This window comes from Balaenoptera acutorostrata, chromosome 4 (genome assembly GCF_949987535.1).
Source record: "Balaenoptera acutorostrata chromosome 4, mBalAcu1.1, whole genome shotgun sequence".
NCBI classification, from domain to species: domain Eukaryota; kingdom Metazoa; phylum Chordata; class Mammalia; order Artiodactyla; family Balaenopteridae; genus Balaenoptera; species Balaenoptera acutorostrata.
The window spans coordinates 105,395,587-105,416,074 of NC_080067.1; the positions used below are offsets into that span (position 1 = coordinate 105,395,587).

At 43.7% G+C, this 20,488-nt stretch overlaps 1 protein-coding gene across 1 annotated transcript; it reads left to right on the forward strand.

Moving 5' to 3' along the window:
• Nucleotides 1-2,513: 2,513 nt before the first annotated feature.
• On the forward strand, nucleotides 2,514-4,373 carry LOC103020138 (EF-hand calcium-binding domain-containing protein 4A-like). Its single transcript, XM_007164262.2, has 5 exons — nucleotides 2,514-2,674; nucleotides 2,753-2,868; nucleotides 3,304-3,484; nucleotides 3,918-4,064; nucleotides 4,193-4,373. Exons 1-5 carry the CDS (start codon nucleotides 2,514-2,516, stop codon nucleotides 4,371-4,373), a joined length of 786 nt encoding a protein of 261 aa, XP_007164324.2.
• The last annotated feature ends 16,115 nt before the right edge of the window (nucleotides 4,374-20,488 follow it).

A 20,488-nucleotide genomic window follows, 5' to 3' on the forward strand; every position in this document is an offset into this window, starting at 1 on the left:
ATATTTCTCTTGGGTTAATCCTGTATGGGAGTCTCTTGCTTCCTGGACTTGGATGTCTGTTTCCTTTCCCAGGTTAGGGATGTTTTAAGTTGTTATGATTCAAATATATTCTCAGCCCTTTTTCTCCCTCTTCTCCTTCTGGACCCCTATAATGTGAATATTAGTGTGCTTGATGTTGTCCTAGAGGTCTCTTAAATTTCTTTTCATTCTTTTTTCTTTTTTCTGCTCAGTGTTAGTAATTTCTACTACTCTGTGTCACTGATCCATTTATTTGTATCATTTAATATACTGTTGATTCTTTCTAGTGTATTTTTCATTTCAGTTATCATATTCTTCATCTCTTTCTGGCTGTTCTTTATATTTTCTAACTCTTGTTAGAAACTTTTTTAACTTCTTGCTTTGTGCGTCCATTCTTCTCCTGAGTTCTTTCATCATTATTATGATCACTACCCTGAGCTCTTTCTCAGGTTCATTGTCTCTCTCCACTTCACTTAGTTTTTCTTTTGGGGCTTTATCTTGTTCCTTCATTTAGAACAGGTTCCTCTGTCATCTCATTTTGCCTAATTTGTTTTTTTATTTCTATGTGTCTTGTAGGTTGGTCACGTTTCCCAACCTTGGGGAATTGGCCTTTTATAGGAGCTATCCTATGCATCCCAGCAGTGTACTCCCCTCTCATCACCAGGGCTGGATGTTGTAGGGATGCCCCTATGTGGGCTGCATCATTCTTTCTGTTGTGGTAGGCTGACTACTGTGGGCAGTCTTGTAGGCTTGCTTGTCTCCTGGTGCATGTTGGTTGCCAGGCCCTGCCTTGTGTGGAGTCTGCTGTGGCTGGCTGGTGGGACTGGGTCACAGGGCTGCTTGCTGCAGAACTCCAGTGAGCCCCATAGCTAGTTCTGGTTCACTGGTGGGCAGGGGTGGGGTCCAGGAGACCCCAGGGCTGGTGACACCCCACTGGTGGGTAAATCCAGTTCCTGAGACTAGTCCTGGCCCACTGGCAGGAAGAGCCAAGTCCTGGGGTCTGGCTGTAGGGGCCCAGGTATCCCAGAGTTGGTGTCAGACAACTGTTGGGTGGGGACGATTCCTGACACAGCTGGCTGTGAGGTCAGGGCTGTCTCAAAGCTTGTGTTGGCCTGCTAGTTGGCAGGGCCAGGGCCCAGCTGGTCCTGAGTTACTGCTGGCCCACTGTTGGGAGGGCTAGGTCTGCAGGTTGCAGGGATGTGATTGTCCTGTGGCTATTGTCTGCCCACTGGTGTGTGAGGCTGGTCGCGAGTCTAGAGCATGCACACTGGAAGTTGGGGCCAGGAATTCTGGGGCTGGTGCCTACCCACATGTGGGTAGAGCTGGGTCCTGGGGTCTCTGGCTGCAGGGCTCTGGGGGCCCCGGTCTAATTCTTGCACACTGGTGTATGGGGCCAAGTCTGAGTGCCTGGGGGCTCAGGCAGCCCTTCCCCCTGCTCCCCAGCCTGGCCACAGTGCAGCTTCCAGCTGGGATGGCCCCCTGGTCCGGTGGAGCCTGCAAGTTGCTGGTGGGGCGGAGCGCCTGCCCGGGGAAGGCGACGGTGTGAGGGGGAGGCGTCTCCGCCCCTGTGTCCCTTCCTCTCGCCCTTCCTCAGACCTTCCCTCTTTGGAGGTCACCTCCCCCATCCCCCAGGAATATGGGTGGGGAGAGAGAATCACAGTCCTGGACTGAGGGGCGAGGACCCCAGGGTCCTACGTGTGTGGGGGGGTGTTGCCACGCTGGGGGTTAGCTTTGGGAAGTCTGGGGTCTGGGTGTTGTGGGAACGACAGGTGGTCTGATTAGGGGGTGGGGCACCCCTGGGGGGAGGGAGGCCAGTCTGGTGGAGGGCATAGTGCCAGCAGGGGGGGCTGTTAAGCTAGACTCTGGGGTTGTTCCTGACAAGGGCCACAGAAGGCATTGTGGCCCAGGGTGAACCCTGCACCTGCACCACTTGGGGCTTGGTGCTGGTGGGAGGGGCTGCAGTCAGGGAGGGAGGAGCTCACCCACCTGCCAGCTGGCTGGAGGCAGGGCCCAGGGGCCCAGACTCAGAGGCTAAGGACTTAGCCAGGATTGGCTGATACTCCCACTGGTCCAGCCTGGTCAGCCCCGTCTCCAGGCCCTGACTCCAGGACCTGTTCAGCTTCTCTGTGGCTGAGCATTCTCTCACCCAAGCCTCTGCCCCCTCCCCCCAGCACATCCTCTCCTGCACCAGCTGGCTCCCTGGGTGGCCCTGAGCCTGCATGGCTCCACCCATGCCACCTCACGCCAGCTCCACCACCTGCAATTGGGCCACACCTCCCCCAGCTGCCCCTCCTCTCTGGGCCTCCGCCAGGCCCTCTCCCACCTTCTCATGGGGGCAGGGAGACTCTTCTGCTCCCCACTGCTCCAGCTTAGCCCTCAGCCACCCTTGCCCCTCACCCTCTCTGCCTTCCCTTCTCCTCTCCCCTCATTTCTCAGCTCTGCTCAGGCCCTGACTTCCCTTTGGCTTCACAGCACCCAAGGCTGAGACCCCCGCCATGGCCAGCCCCGGGAAGCCTGGGGCTGGGGAGGCCCAAGAGGAGGAGGGGTGGGACGAGGGGCACGCCCCAGGGCCACCGGCAGCGACGCTGGAGCAGGCCCAGGAGCTGTTTCTGCTGTGTGACAAGGAGGCCAAGGGCTTCATCACCCGGCATGACCTGCAGCTGAGCCCCCAGCCCCAAGAGGCCGCCCGCCCCAGGGCTGACCTTGGCTACACAGCCTTGCCATCCTTGCCCGGCCAAGGTCTGCAGAGCGACCTGCCCCTCACGCCCGAACAGCTGGAGGCTGTGTTCAAAAGTCTGGACCAGGCTCACACCGGTTTCCTCACGGCTCGGGAGTTCTGCCTTGGCCTGGGTGAGCCCGGCCCCTGAGCCCCACCCCCTACCCCGCTGCTCAGACACCCTCCACTGGCACATGTGGGACTCTCTGGGGCCCACAGCCCACGTGGGTGGCAGCCTGTGCTTCTCCTTGGCCTCCCTCCGGAGCACAGGCCGGTGTCTGTACACCCAGGCACCACGGGAAGCCCCCCAGATGCTGTGGCATATGTGGAGATGACCTGCTCCCTGAGCCAAACCCAGGTGGGGCTGGAGGCCAGGCATGCCTCATTTTGGCCTGAGCCCAGCTGTCACCTCCCATTCCCAGGACAAGAATCGGACCAGAATAAGGAAGAAAAACAGGAAACTGGGCCCAGAGAAAGGGCAGGATATGTGTGTGGAGGGGGTGGGGGGACAGGGGGCGCGCTGCGGTGGTAACCCACAGCCCAGTAATCTCTCCCTCCCATGCCCGCAGAGAAGTTGGTGGGTGTGGAGTCCGTCTCGGGTACCCTGCCCTCCCCGGCCCCAGAGGAAACCTTCGAGGCGGGCTGGTCGAATGTGCAAGGCACCGGGGGCTCCCTGGAGGAGGAGGACGAGGAGGAGGAGAGATTCTGCTCTGCACTGGAGCAGCTGGGGGCGGCCTGGGTCCTGGGCGAGTGAGTCGGTGCTGGCCCGGCTCCCAGTGTCCCCATCTGCTCTCTGTCCGCCTGCATGCTGCCTGTCCGTGTCGCCTGCATGTTTGTTCCCAGGCAGGGTCCCTAGGCCGGGTCTGGCCCAGTCCTTCCTTCTCAGCTGCAACTACTGCGTGCCGGGCAGGATTTCCCACAGAATTTGCATTTCAGGAGGCAGCAGTCAGGGCTGCCCCCATCACAGGCACAGCCGTGTGTACACAAGGACACAACCCCATGTACACACACCTGCTGGCCACACAAGCCCCGCACAGGCAGACCCCCGCAGGGGTGAAAGCCCCCAGGAGAGGCATGCCCTGCTTGTGCAAGACTACAGGGGCCTCTGGGGGCTTCTTACCCTGCAGGGTGGGGTGGGGAGTCCCCGCTTCAGCCTCTGCCCTCCCCCGCCCCGCCCCTGCAGGCAGCGGGCAACTCAGACGCTCTGGACCCGGCTGCAGCGTGAGCGACCCGAACTGCTGGGCTCCTTCGAGGACGTTCTGATGCGAGCGTCGGCCTGCCTGGAGGAAGCGGCCCGAGAGCGGGAGGGCCTGGAGCAGGCGCTGCGGCGGTGAGGGCTGGGGCGCTGGGGGCGGCCTGAGGGCCAGGTGGAGGGGCTCCGCGAGGTGGTAGAGGCGGGGCCGGGGGCTGTAGTGCTGGCAGGTTCTAAGCAGCTGCCTCACCCCGGGTTTCCCGAAGGCAGGAGAGCGAGCACGAGAGGGAGGTGCCGTGTCTGTACCAGGAGTTGGAGCAGCAGCTTCGCGAGCGCCAGCGCCTGCGGAGTCAGGTGGGCCCGCAGCGCCGCCCCGCGCCCGGCCCAAGCCCGGACGCGCGGGGGTCCCCGGCCCCGCCTTCTGCGAAGCGGACCCACCCGCGCTAGAGATTTCAGAGGTAGGGAAGACATGTGGAGTTAATGGAAAGTTTATGAAAAACTCTAACAGGAGACTCATGTACCCTTAAGGTTTTGGATCAAGGATTTGCTCTCTTAGCAGAGAATTATAAACCATTCAGAAACAAAACAAAACAAACAAAAAAACCCCAAAAACCAACAACTCCCTGGTGGACTATGAAACATGCTAGAGAAAGTGCTCCTGCCTTTGGGACATTAAGTGATTAAAACCAGAATTGCCTTCATGAGCTGGAAGTTGTCACACTAACAAGTATAAGGTTGAGCAGAACCAGGAGCAATTCATTAGAAGCTGAAGGTGGCAAAGTCAAGGATCTGGCCTAAGCAGGGCAGAGAATACCATAAGCCTCACCGGCAGGTGACCCAGACCTTCTTGTCATCTACCACCATTGCGCTGACGTCTTTCCTTCAGCTCACACATCTGGCCTCAGAAAGCCAAGTAGGTTCTTGGATGGTCATCTTGGTGTGTTGATGTCATAATGTACAGCTGTTGAACTATAGCTCCACCCAAGGTGACCGTGAAAGGCATCACTCAGGGGAAATTCTCCCTTAGAGCAGTGGAATGATCATCTATTTCCATTGTATAGAAAGAGAAGTGGTCCAAGCTAAGAATATATAGACTCAGGGCAGAGGTGTAAAGTTTGATATTGGTCAGTGTCCTGTGGGGAGAAACATGAGAAGGTCAGGGACCAGGAAATCTGAGGAAGAGGCATATGAATGGAGTTACTAGACTGGATACAGTGTTTGGTGATCCTCATATTCCATATAAATGTCCACCAGAGAGCATCTACCATGGAAGAGCTGTTAAACAACCAAATAGACAGAATTACTCAGCCAGTTGAGGTCATCCTGCTTTGTTCATCTGCCATGCCAGTGCTGGCACAATGGGCACATGAAAAAAGTGCTGTGTTGGCTGGGATGGAGGAATGCATATGCATAGCCTCCAACATTTCCATGCTGATCTAGGTACTGTTCCTTCCAAATGCCTAACTTACCAGAAACCATTGTGGCCCCCAATATAGCAACATCCCTCAAGAAGATCAGCCAGCCGCTGGTGTCATGTTTGCTGCTATGAACCTCTTATACTCTGAAAGTGTCAGAAATGCATCTTGCCTAATATCAGCATAATTCAGGTATGTGTTATCTTTCCTATCTGCAAGGCCTCAGGTAGCACCAGTATCTGAGGCTGATAGAGTGGTGTATAACATGGCATTGGACCAGAACTCCACTTTTCAGTAAAAGAAGTGTCATATTGGGCAGTGACTGGTACACTGGTTCTATCCTATTTCACATCAATGGGAAACTACTAGCTTAATAAACAGATGAAACGGCCTGTTGAAAGTATAATTGAGGTGTCAGTACTATGACCTCCAGAGTATATCTTCCACTAGAAATCAGTGACCGTTATATGGGGCTGTGTCTTCAATAGGTACAATACCTGAATCCAGGACTTCCCTAAGTGACCCACTTGGGGAATCTGTACTCTATGTCCCCACATACCTGCACTCTATGGGTTTAGAAGTCCTGGTTCTCAGAGGGGAAATGCTCTTACCAGGGAATGCAGCAAGAATTCTATTATACATAAAGCCTCAGCAGCTACCCAGTCACTTTGGATTCCTTGTCCAAGAGACCACCAGGAAAGAAAAGGAGTCCATGAGAATTGAAGGGGGTAATTGACCCTGTTTTCAGGAAGAGACAGGGTTGCTATTGTGCAATGGGAGCAGGAAAAATTATGTTTGGCATTCAGGTGATCCATAGGTATCGGCTGGTATTCCCTTGCTCAAGTTTGATAGTAAATAGACAAATGCAGCAATGAGGACTGAAAAGGGCATGGTGATGTAAGGTTCATATTCCCCAGGGATATGACTTCTGGATTATCCTCCCATATTATCACCTAGAGCAGCAGAGGTATGAGGCAAATGTGAAGGGAACCAAGAGGAGGAAGATGGATATTAGTGTGGCTTTGAGACTAGCTGTAGCCGTTGGAACTGCAGGTGTCCCATTAACCTTCATTTTTAAAAATTCTCCAGGAAAAGAGAAAAATCCAAATTCTGGCGGGGCTTTCCCCGGAACTTATTATAAAAATAAGTAGTTCTGAGCAGTATAAGAGGTAGCCAGTAACGGATCTACTGTTCACAGCCCAGATCCCACCTATTTCCCTAGCAGTAAGAGTGCTAGTAGCTGACAGCTCTCAACTAAGTCCCTCTCTAGGAAATACCCTTATCTGAAGATAAGTGTCTTATGAAGGTCATATTACTTCCTTGGGGGCAGCCTGTATCCAATGACTATTCATGTAAGGTATAAATTCCAGGCCCCCGACTTAGGGCTTGCGAACTTTGAAGGGACCTTACAAACCCCACTTCTCCACAGGATTGGCTAAGGTCTTTTTTTTGTAACTACATTCAAATTATCTTTCTGTCTGATCTTACTTCCTTCGTTCAGTTAATAAGCATTGTGCCTGAGGGCATTCCCCAACAGACTTCTTTCACACACATCTCCATCTCAGAGTCTGTTTCTTTACCTTTAAGTAAGCATTTGAAGATAATGGAAAAACACCTTTTATCAAAAATTCCAAAGCCAAATCAGAGATGGAGAAAACAAAATACATAAGATGAAAACTGACTAAAGGTGGAAATGATTTGGAGAAAATGACATAATCATTTTGGAAATTAAGATTAAATTACAAGATCCTCAAAGGTAAGAGATACTATTATCTTTAAAAGGGTAATTGAAGAGAGGAAAGGAAATGACTAAGAGAATGAATGTGTAAAAAGAATCAGAGGATGATGGTATGGAAAATAAGCAAGGGTTATACACAAACACAAAACTGGAATCCTTGAAAAAGAAAAAAAATAATGGAACAGAAATAGTATTTAAAATAATTCAGGAAAAATTTGCAGAAAAACAGAAGACTTTAGCATACAATTTGAAACATTCTTGTGATAATTGTCCCAGAAAAGTGAACTTCAAGATATATCTTAGTAAAAGTATTAGATTTCAAGTTGAAGAAAACTATTGATACCTCCATGTAGAAAGACAGCCTCACTTACAAAGAAAGGAAATCATATAGGCATCTCAACAGCACGTATAAAGCAACATAACAGTGGATCGATATCTTCTGAGTGGGGGGTGGGATTATACAGGAGGAGCTTCAAGATGGCGGAAGAGTAAGACGTGGAGATCACCTTCCTCCCCACAAATACATCAGAAATACATCTACATGTGGAACAACTCCTACAGAACACCTACTGAACGCTGGCAGAAGACCTCAGACCTCCCAAAAGGCAAGAAACTCCCCACGTACCTGGGTAGGGCAAAAGAAAAAAGAAAAAACAGAGACAAAGAATAGGGACGGGACCTGCACCAGTGGGAGGGAGCCGTGAAGGAGGAAAGGTTTCCACACACTAGGAAGCCCCTTCGCGGGCGGAGACTGCGGGTGGCGGAGGGGGGAAGCTTCGGAGCCACGGAGGAGAGCGCAGCCACAGGGGTGTGGAGGGCAAAGCGGAGAGATTCCCGCACAGAGGCTCGGCGCCGAGCAGCACTCACCAGCCCGAGAGGCTTGTCTGCTCAGCCGCCGGGGCGGGCGGGGCTGGGAGCTGAGGCTCGGGCTTCGGTCGGATCGCAGGGAGAGGACTGGGGTTGGCAGCGTGAACACAGCCTGAAGGGGCTAGTGCGCCACAGCTAGCCGGGAGGGAGTCCGGGAAAAAGTCTGGACCTGCCGAAGGGGCAAGAGACTTTTTCTTGCCTCTTTGCTTCCTGGTGCGCGAGGAGAGGGGATTAAGAGCGCTGCTTAAAGGAGCTCCAGAGACGGGTGCTAGCCGCGGCCATCAGCGCGCACCCCAGAGACAGGCATGAAACGCTAGGCTGCTGCTGCCGCCACCAAGAAGCCTGTGTGTGAGCACAGGTCACTCTCCACACCTCCCCTCCCGGGAGCCGGTGCAGCCCGCCACTGCCAGGGTCCCGGGATCCAGGGACAACTTCCCCGGGAGAACGCACGGCGCGCCTCAGGCTGCTGCAACGTCACGCCGGCCTCTGCCGCCGCAGGCTCACCCCACATCCATACCCCTCCCTCCCCAGGCCTGAGTGAGGCAGAGCCCCCAAATCAGCTGCTCCTTTAACCCCGTCCTGTCTGAGGGAAGAACAGACGCTCTCAGGCGACCTACACGCAGAGGCGGGTCCAAATCCAAAGCTGAACCCCGGGAGCTGTGCCAACAAAGAAGAGAAAGGGAAATCTCTCCCAGCAGGTTCAGGAGCAGCGGATTAAATCTCCACAATCAACTTGATGTACCCTGCATCTGTGGAATACCTGAATAGACAACGAATCATCCCAAATTGAGGAGGTGGACTTTGGGAGCAATGATATATATATTTTTTCCCCTTTTTCTCTTTTTGTGAGTGTGTATGTGTATGCTTCTGTGTGTGATTTTGTCTGTATAGCTTTGCTTTTACCATTTGTCCTAGGGTTCTGTCTGTCCATTATTTTTTTTATTACTTAAAAAAATTTTTTTTTCCTAATTTCTTTTTTTTTTAATCTAACATTCCTTTTTTTTTTTTTGGATGACCACAACAAAAGCAACAATGGTTGCAATTACCAAACACAAAACACACTCATACTATGTCATAATATTGACATTCAGTCCAGTAATCCTCCACTGTAACAGCTCCTTTACTTTGCAGTGAAAATTGATTTGTATATTTTTTGCCTCTGAGTCCTTGTGGGATTTTTTTTTTTTATTCAAACAGAAAGCCACAAAAACTATAATCATCCTCATCAGTTCACTCAGTCCCATTTAATTAATTTTTTTTAATCTTGATCTTTTGTTAGCACTTTTATGAATTCATCAGTTTTCCATTAGAGTTCTGAAAATGCTTATTCATTCAGTTCAGCAGTATAGTCAGTTAACAGAAACCTGTACTTGTCAGAGTCTTTTCCATGAAATTCTTGAAGATGAAACCCTTTTATAGGAACATATTTGCAAAATCATCAGAGTACACCCAGAACTGTCTGTAAATGACAGAAGACTTAAAAATGACCATGGTTAAAGATTTGATGAAAGTTCATAATAATGCAGTTGACAAGAAAATTAGTTATTTCTGAGATATACATTTTAAAGTTGTAACTAGAATTATGACATAACATTATACCAGAACATATAAGATTTTTAGAAATTTCATGTAATGTCTGAAACATTTATATTAACATATTTCCATACAAATAACTCAAAGAAAGTTTAGTATTAGTTGTTTATTTGTTGTTTGTTGGTTTTTTTATACTGCAGGTTCTTATTAGTCATCAATTTTATACACATCAGTGTATACATGTCAATCCCAATCTCCCAATTCAGCACATAATAACTTTATTTTATTTTACTTTATTTTATTTTATTTTATCTTCTCTTCTATTTTCTTTCTTTTTTGTCTCCCTTTTATTTTGAGCTGTGTGGAGGACAGGCTCTTGGTGCTTCAGCCAGGCATCAGGGCTGTGCCACTGAGGTGGGAGAGCCAAGTTCAGGACACTGGTCCACAAGAGACCTCCCAGCTCCACATAATATCAAATGGCAAAAATCTCCCAGAGATCTCCATCTCAACGCCAAGACCCAGCTCCACTCAACGACCAACAAGCTACAGTGCAGGACAGCCTATGCCAAACAACTAGCAAGACAGGAACACAACCCCATCCATTAGCAGAGAGGCTGCCTAAAATCATAATAAGGCCACAGACACCCCAAAACACACCACCAGACGTGGACCTGCCCGCCAGAAAAACAAGATCCAGCCTCATCCACCAGAACACAGGCACTAGTCCCCTCCACCAGGAAGCCTACACAACCTGCTGAACCAACCTTAGCCACTGGGGAGAGACACCAAAAACAACGGAAACTACGAACCTGCAGCCTGCAAAAAGGAGACCCCAAACACAGTAAGTTAAGCAAAATGAGAAGACAGAGAAACACACACTGATGAAGGAGGAGGTAAAAACCCACCAGTCCTAACAAGTGAAGAGGAAGTAGGCAGTCTACCTGAAAAAGAATTCAGAATAATGATAGAAAAGATGATCCAAAGTCTTAGAAATAGAATGGAGAAAATACAAGAAACGTTTAACAAGGACCTAGAAGAACTAAAGAGCAAACAAACAGAGATGAACAACACAATAACTGAAATTAAAAATTCTCTAGAAGGGATCAATAGCAGAATAACTGAGGCAGAAGAATGGATAAATGACCTGGAAGATAAAATAGTGGAAATAACTACTGCAGAGCAGAATAAAGAAAAAAGAATGAAAAGAATTGAGGACAGTCTCAGAGACCTCTGGGACAACATTAAATGCACCAACATTCGAATTATAGGGGTCCCAGAAGAAGAAGAGAAAAAGAAAGGGACTGAGAAAATATTTGAAGAGATTAGAGTTGAAAACTTCCCTAACATGGGAAAGGAAATAGTTAATCAAGTCCAGGAAATGCAGAGTCCCATACAGGATAAATCCAAGGAGAAACATGCCAAGACACATATTAATCAAACTATCAAAAATTAAATACAAAGAACAAATATTAAAATCAGCAAGGGAGAAACAACAAGTAACACATAAGGGAATCCCCATAAGGTTAACAGCTGATCTTTCAACAGAAACTCTGCAAGCCAGAAGGGAGTGGCAGGACATATTTAAAGTGATGAAGGAGAAAAACCTACAACCAAGATTACTCTACCCGGCAAAGATCTCATTCAGATTTGACGGAGAAATTAAGAGCTTTACAGACAGGCAAAAGCTAAGAGAATTCAGCACCACCAAACCAGCTTTACAACAAATGCTAAAGGAACTTCGCTAGGCAGGAAACAGAAGAGAAGGAAAAGACCTACAATAATAAACCCAAAACAATTAAGAAAATGGTAATAGGAACATACATATCAATAATTACCTTAAATGTAAATGGATTAAATGCTCCAACCAAAAGACACAGACTGGCTGAATGGATACAAAAACAAGACCCGTATACATGCTGTCTACAAGAGACCCATTTCAGACCTAGGGACACATACAGACTGAAAGTGAGGGGATGGAAAAAGATATTCCATGCAAATGGAAATCAAAAGAAAGCTGGAGTAGCAATTCTCATATCAGACAACACAGACTTTAAAACAAAGACTATTACAAGAGACAAAGAAGGATACTACATAATGATCAAGGGATCAATCCAAGAAGAAGATATAACAATTGTAAATATTTATGCACCCAAAATAGGAGCACACCAATACATAAGGCATATACTAACAGCCATAAAAGGGGAAATCAACAGTAACACAATCATAGTAGGGGACTTTAACACCCCACTTTCACCAATGGACATTTCATCTAAAATGAAAATAAATAAGGAAACACAAGCTTTAAATGATACATTAAAGAAGATGGACTTAATTGATATTTATAGGACATTTCATCCAAAAACAACAGAATACATATTCTTCTCAAGTGCTCAGGGAACATTCTCCAGGGTAGATCATACCTTGGGTCACAAATCAAACCTTGGTAAATTTAAGAAAATTGAAACCGTATCAAGTATCTTTTCCGACCACAATGCTATGAGACCACATATCAATTACAGGAAAAAAGGTGTAAGAAATACAAACACATGGAGGCTAAACAACACACTACTTAATAACCAAGAGATGACTGAAGAAATCAAAGAGGAAATCAAAAAATACCTAGAAACAAGTGACAATGAAAACACAATGACCGAAAACCTATGGGATGCAGCAAAAGCAGTTCTAAGAGGGAAGTTTATAGCTATACAAGCCTACCTTAAGAAATAAGAAACATCTCAGGCTTCCCTGGTGGCGCAGTTGTTGAGAATCTGCCTGCCAATGCAGAGGATACGGGTTCGAGCCCTGGTCTGGGAAGATCCCACATGCCGCGGAACAACTGGGCCTGTGAGCCACAATTACTGAGCCTGCACGTCTGGAGACCGTGCTCCGCAACAAGAGAGGCCACGATAATGAGAGGACCATGCACCACGATGAAGAATGGCCCCCACTTGCCGCAACTAGAGAAAGCCCTCACACAGAAACGAAGACCCAACACAGCCATAAAAATAAATAAATAAATAAACCCAAAGTTTAAAAAAAAAAAGAAATAAGAAACATCTCAAGTAAACAACCTAACCTTACACCTAAAGCAATTATAGAAAGAAGAACAAAAAACCCCGAAAGTAAGCAGAAGGAAAGAAATAAAGATCAGATCAGAAATAAATGAAAAAGAAATGAAGGAAAGGATAGCAAAGATCAATAAAACTAAAAGGTGGTTCTTTGAGAAGATAAACAAAATTGATAAACCATTAGCCAGCCTTACCAAGAAAAAAAGGGAGAAGACTCAAATCAATAGAATTAGAAATGAAAAAGGAGAAGTAACAACTGACACTGCAGAAGTACAAAGGATCATGAGAGATTACTACAAGCAACTATATGCCAATAAAATGGACAACCTGTATGAAACAGACACATTCTTAGAAATGCACAACATTCTGAGACTGAACCAGGAAGAAATAGAAAATATGAACAGACCAATCACAAGCACTGAAATTGAAACTGTGATTAAAAATCTTCCAACAAACAAAAGCTCAGGACCAGATGGCTTCACAGGCGAATTCTATCCAACATTTAGAGAACAGCTAACACCTATCCTTCTCAAACTCTTCCAAAATATAGCAGAGGGTGGAACACTCCCAAACTCATTCTGCAAGGCCACCATCGCTCTGATACCAAAACCAGACAAAGATGTCACAAAGAAAGAAAACTACAGGCCAATATCACTGATGAACATAGACGCAAAAATCCTCAACAAAATACTAGCAAATAGAATCCAACAGCACATTAAAAGGATCATACATTATGAGCAAGTGGGGTTTATCCCAGGAATGCAAGGATTCTTCGATATATGCAAATCAATCAACGTGATACACCATATTAACAAATTGAAAGAGAGAAACCATATGATCATCTCAATAGATTCAGAGAAAGCTTTCGACAAAATTCAACACCCATTTATGATAAAAACCCTGCAGAAAGTAGATATAGAGGGAACTTTCCTCAACATAATAAAGGCCATATATGACCAACCTACAGAAAACATCATCCTCAATGGTGAAAAACTGAAACCATTTCCACTAAGATCAAGAACAATACAAGGATGTCTACTCTCACCATTATTATTCAACATAGTTTTGGAAGTCCTAGCCATGGCAATCAGAGAAGAAAAATTAATAAAAAGAATACAAATTGGAAAAGAAGAAGTAAAACTGTCATTGTTTGCAGATGACATGATACTATACATAGAGAATCCTAAAGATTCCACCAGAAAACTACTAGAGCTAATCAATGAATTTGGTAAAGTAGCAGGATACAAAATTAATGCACAGAAATCTCTTGCATTCCCATACACTAATGATGAAGAATCTGAAAGTGAAATTAAGAAAACACTCCCATTTACCACTGCAACAAAAAGAATAAAATATCTAGGAATAAACCTACCTAAGGAGACAAAAGACCTGTATGCAGAAAATTATGACACTGATGAAAGAAATTAAAGATGATACAAACAGATGGAGAGATATACCACATTCTTGGATTGGAAGAATCAACATTGTGAAAATGACCATACTACCCAAAGCAATCTACAGATTCAATGCAATCCCTATCAACCTACCACTGGCATTTTTCACAGAACTAGAACAAAAAATTTCACAATATGTATGGAAACACAAAAGACCCCAAATAGCCAAAGCAATCTTGAGAAAGAAAAACAGAGCTGGAGGAATCAGGCTCCCTGACTTCAGACTATACTACAAAGCTACAGTAATCAAGACAGTATGGTACTGGCACAAAAACAGAAATATAGGTCAATGGAACAGGATAGAAAGCCCAGAGATAAACCCACGCACATATGGTCACCTTATCTTTGATAAAGGAGGCAAACATACACAGTGGAGAAAAGGCAGCCTCTTCAATAAGTGGTGCTGGGAAAACTGGACAGCTACATGTAAAAGAATGAAATTAGAACACTCCCTAACACCATACACAAAAATAAACTCAAAATGGATTAAAGATCTAAATGTAAGGCCAGACACCATCAAACTCTTAGAGGAAAACATAGGCAGAACACTCTATGACATAAATCACAGCAAGATCCTTTTTGACCCACCTCCTAGAGAAATGGAAATAAAAATGAAAATAAACAAATGGGACCTCATGAAACTTAAAAGCCTTTGCACAGCAAAGGAAACCATAAACAAGACGAAAAGACAACCCTCAGAACGGGAGAAAATATTTGCAAATGAAGCAAGTGACAAAGGATTAATCTCCAAAACATACAAGCAACATACATACATGCAGCTCAATATCAAAAAACCAAAACATACATGCAGCTCAATATCAAAAAAACAAACAACCCAATCAAAAAACGGGCAGAAGACCTAAATAGACATTTCTCCAAAGAAGATATACAGATGGCCAACAAACACATGAAAGAATGCTCAACATCATTAATCATTAGAGAAATACAAATCAAAACTACAATGAGATATCATCTCACACCGGTCAGAATGGCCATCATCAAAAAATCTACAAGCAATAAGTGCTGGAGAGAGTGTGGAGAAAAGGGAACCCTCTCGCACTGTTGATGGGAATGTAAATTGATACAGCCACTATGGTGAACAGTATGGAGGTTCCTTAGAAAACTAAAAATAGAACTACCATATGACCCAGCCATCCCACTACTGGTCATATACCCTGAGAAAACCATAATTCAAAAAGAGTCATGTACCAAACTGTTCATTGCAGCTCTATTTACAATAGCCAGGACATGGAAGCAACCTAAGTGCCCATCAACAGATGAATGGATAAAGAAGATGTGGCACATATATACAATGGAATATTACTCAACCATAAAAAGGAACGAAACTGAGTTATTTGTAGTGAGGTGGATGGACCTAGAGACTGTCATACAGAGTGAAGTAAGTCAGAAAGAAAAAAACAAATACTGTATGCTAACACATATATGTGGAATCTAAAAAAAAAGAAAGATAATGGTCAGAAGAACCTAGGGGCAAGACAGGAATAAAGATGCAGACCTACTAGAGAATGGATGTGAGGATATGGGGAGGGGGAAGGGTAAGCTGGGACAAAGTGAGAGAGTGGCATGGACATATATACACTACCAAACATAAAATAGATAGCTAGTGGGAAACAGCCGCATAGCACAGGGAGATCAGCTCTGTGCTTTGTGACCACCTAGAGGGATGGGATAGGGAGGGTGGGAGGGAGGGAGATGTAAGAGGGTGGGAGATGCAAGAGGGAAGAGATATGGAGACATATGTATATGTATAACTGATTCACTTTGTTATATAGCAGAAACTGACACACCATTGTAAAGCAATTATACTCTAATAAAGATGTTAAAAAAATAGATAACAGTGGATCACTATTTTCAATAAATTCAAGGAAAAGAGGATTTTATATCTATTTAAGCTATATTTTCCAATTAATATGTGTAGAAAAAATCAGGGAAATAGAAAATTGCTATGAAAGTACAAAGTAATAATTGCTATAGGCAGGATCCACTGATGCAAAACTTAAAGGAGAAACAAGATATTTTATAGTCTGAAAATATCTCTACCAAATATTTTTTAATTCCTGAGGTGGTGTTAACATATTTTCATAGATTTTTTGATTCTCCTCCCTCCAGGCGATAGAGCATAGTATTTCTTGTTCCTGATCTTAGTGGAAATGCTTTTAGCTTTTCACCATTGAATATGGTGTAAGCTGTGGGCTTAGCATTTATGGCTTTTATTATGTTGAGGTATGTAACCTCTATACCCACTTTCTGGAGAGTTTTTTTCATAAATTGATGTTGAATTTTTTCAGAAGGTTTTTCTGAATGTATTGAGATGATCATATGATTTTTATTCTTCAATTTTTTTGCTGTGGTGTATCACATTGATTGACTTGCAGATATTGAACCATCCTTGCATACTTGGGATAAATCCCACTTGATCATGGTGTATGATTCTTTTAATGTATTGTTGAATTTGGTTTGCTAATATTTATTTGAAGATTTTTCTGCCTGTATGTTCATCATTGATATTGACCTGTAATTTTCTTTTTTGTGATATATTTTTCTGGTTTTGATATCAGGGTAATCCTGGCAATGTAAAATGAGTTTGGAAGCTTTCCTTCCTTGGTAATTTTTTAGAATAATTTGAGAAGAATGGGTGTTAACTCTTCTCTAAATGTTTGGTCTAATTCACCTGTGAAGCTCTCTGGTCTTGGACTTTGTTGGGAGTTTCTTTTTCTTTTTTTAACTGATTCAATTTCTGTACTGGTAATTGGTCTGTTCATATTTTCTGTTTCTTCCTGGTTCTGTCTTGGGAGATCGTACATTTTAGGCATTTATCCTTTTCTCCTAGGTTTTCCATTTTATTGGCATATAGTTGTTCATAATAATCTCTTATGATCTTTTGTAATTCTGTGGTGTTGATTGTCACTTCTTCTTTTTCATTTCTGGTTCATTGATTCAGGCCCTCTCTCTTTTTCTCTTGATGAGTCTAGCTAAAGGTTTAACAGTTTTGTTTATCTTTTCAAAGAACCAGTTTTTAGTTTCATTGATCTTTTCTATTTTTTTTTCTTTTAGTCTCTATTTCATTTATTTCTGCTCTGATCTGTATGATTTCATTCCTTCTAGTAACTTTGGTTTTTGTTTGTTCATTTTTTCTAGTTCCTTTAGGTGTAAGGATGGGTTGTTTATCTGAGATTTTTCTTACTTCCTGAGGTAAGCTTGTTTCGCCATAACCTTTCCTCTAATAACTGCTTTTGCTGCATCCCATAGATTTTGGATCACTGTGTTTTCATTTTCATTTTTTCCTGTTTTTTAAAATTTCTTCCTTGATTTCATCATTGATCCATTGATTGTTTAGTAGCATGTTGTTTAGCTTCCACATGTTTGCGTTTTCTGGAGGGATTTTTTTCTCATTATTGATTTCTAGTCTCATAGCATTGTGGTCAGAATGCTTGATATGATTTCAACTTTCTTAAATTTCCTGAGGCTTGTTTTGTACCCTACCATGTATGATGTATCCTGGAGAATGTTCTAAGTGTACTTGAAACAATGTTTTTTCTTCTGTTATGGGATGGAATGTTCTATATACATATCTATTAAGTTCATTCAGTCTAATGTGTCCTTTAAGGCCAGTGTTTCCTTACTGATTTTCTGTCTGGATGATCCGTCCATTGATGTAAGTGGAGTGTTAATGTCCCCTACTATTATTGTGTTATTATCAATATCTCCCTTTATGTTCACCAATATTTGCTTTATGTATTGAGGTGCTCCTATGTTGGGTGCATACATATTTACAATTGTTGTATCTTCTTGGATTGATCCGTTGATCATTATGTTATGTACTTCTTTGTCTCCTATTACAGTCCTTGTTTTAAAGTCTCTTTTGTCTGATATAAGTATTGCTACCCTAACTTAATTTTGATTTCCATTTGCATGGAATAACTTTTTCATCCTTTCATTTTCAGTCGCTGTGTGTCTTTAGATCTGAAGAGAGTGTCTTGTAGGCAGTATAAATATGGGTGTTGTTTTTGTATCCCTTCAGCCATTTTACATCTTTGGATTAGAGCATTTGGTCCTTTAACATTTAAAGTAATTCTTGATAGTATGTACTTACTGCTGTTTTGTTAATTGTTTCAGGGTTGTTTTTGTACTTCATTTTTATTCCTTTCTTCTTTTGTTTTCTTCCCTTATGATTTGATGACTGTTTTTAGTGTTATGTTTGGATTCCTTTCTATTTTTGTGTATTATATCTATTATGATTCTTGGTTTGTGGTTACCATGAGGTTTATATGTAGCAATCTATATAGGGGTATAGGTCTTGATTATACCACAACTCTGCCCCTGTTACCTACCTCTATGTGGTTCCTTCTTTATATCTTTAGTTGTAGTAGATATTTTCTGGTAGATTCTGGTCTTTCTCATCATGTTCTGTAAATAGATGTAATTTTGATGTGTCTGTGAGAAGAGATGAGTTCAGGGTTTTTGTACTCTGCCATGTTGACGCAGGTAACCTATTGTCTCTGTTTGAAGTTTAAATATACTTTAAGAAATTATGTGTGGTAGCCAAGTTGACAACAGGTGGACTTGTGATGGTTAATTTTTTGTGTCAAGTTGACATGGCCTAGGGATGCCCAGATATCCAGTTAACATTATTTTTGTGTGTGTCTGTGAGGGTGCTTCTAGAAGAGATTAGTATTGAACTAGTGGACTAAGTAAAGTTGGTTGCAGCACCCTTTGTGGGTGGGTGTCATCTCATCCATTCTGGGCTTGAATGGAACAGAAAGGCAGAGGAAGGCTGATTGATCAGGAACATGAATCTTATTTTGCCCTCCATGCTCTTGTTTCTCAGGATTTCATACATGTAGTGGAATATATACCATTGGCTCTCCAATTTCAAGTCTAAAACTACCATCAGCTTTCCTGGATCTCCACCTTGCCGATAGCAGATCATGGGTCTTCTAAGCCTCCATTATAAGGTGAGTCACATCTAATAATACAAGTCTTTAGATATAGGTGTAGATATGGTTATGGAGGTACATGTAGATGTAGATTTATATAGAGAGTGATATAGGTTGATCTCTATATCTGTCTACATGTATGTGTATGTATGTGTGTATATATATTGTGGAGATAGATATAGATGTAGATATATATCTCCTATTGGTACTATCCTGGACAATCCTGACTAATACAAACACTGAATATTTAGTGAACCACATTCTTTATATTGAAAAATAAATGGAAATATGCAGTTGTTAACTGTTACCCCCAAATGAAGCTGACTTAGAAGGTACCTTCTCAAACAAGGTATCATCATATTTTTATAGCGCAAGGAATAACTTGTATATGAAACTTCTTTGAGAATGATGGTCCAAAATTTGATCCAGCCTGACAACTAATTTTTTCTAGTGAAATCAATGTATCTCTCCTGGAAGTTGACCTGGTCTAATCTTGTGCCCACCTCCTGAAATATGTAATAATGACATTGTTGGAAATACTTTAATCCAAAGATCTAACTAAAGGGCTTCTCTTGATATATCCCAGGAGCTAATCTTCATGATAAAAAGAATAAGATTAATTCACTTTATGTGTATGATACTTGTGATTATCTTAAAAGAAACAGGGTGGTGAACTGACATGCAGTAGCCATCCCAGGCAAAGTGATCTCCCTGAACTCATTACAAGATTGAAAACAAGTGATGCACTCTTACTTCATCTGAAGCATTTTAAAAAAAAATTTATTTATGGCTGCGTTGGGTCTTCATTTCTGCGTGAAGGCTTTCTCTAGTTGCAGCAAGTGGAGGCCACTCTTCATCGCGGTGCGCGGGCCTCTCACTATAGCAGCCTCTCTTGTTGCGGAGCACAGGCTCCAGACGCGCAGGCTCAGTAGTTGTGGCTCACGGGCCTAGTCGCTCTGCGGCATGTGGGATCTTCCCAGACCAGGGCTTGAACCCGCGTCCCCTGCATTGGCAGGCAGATTCTCAACCACTGCGCCACCAGGGAAACCCCATCTGAAGCATTTTTGAAGTCATATTTATTTCAATTGTTTGTATATTTCATAAATACTTATTTAGGACCTCATGTGTGTAAATAGCTGTGCTAAGCACCACAAAAGATTGAAGAATAATCAGACTTGTAAGTCATAATCTGAAAAAAAACTGCTTGTAGGCCAAAAATAAGTATTACACAAGGTCATTTGTGGTCTAAAAGAACAAATAAACTACTCAGTGTTTCAAACGAAGAAGCATTCCTATTCTCTCTGAGGTAATCTGGAAATGCATCATGGAAACTGTAACATTTAAGATAGACTTTGAAGAAAGGACCATTTCAATTGTAAACGAAGACAGATGCACCTGTAGAGAGCATTCTCAGTGGACAGACCTGTATGAACAAAACCATGTATGTGAGAGGAAGGTTCGTCCAGAGGCTGTCAGTAATTCATTTTGGGTATAACATATGGTCCATTAGGAAAATTGTGGAGGCAGAG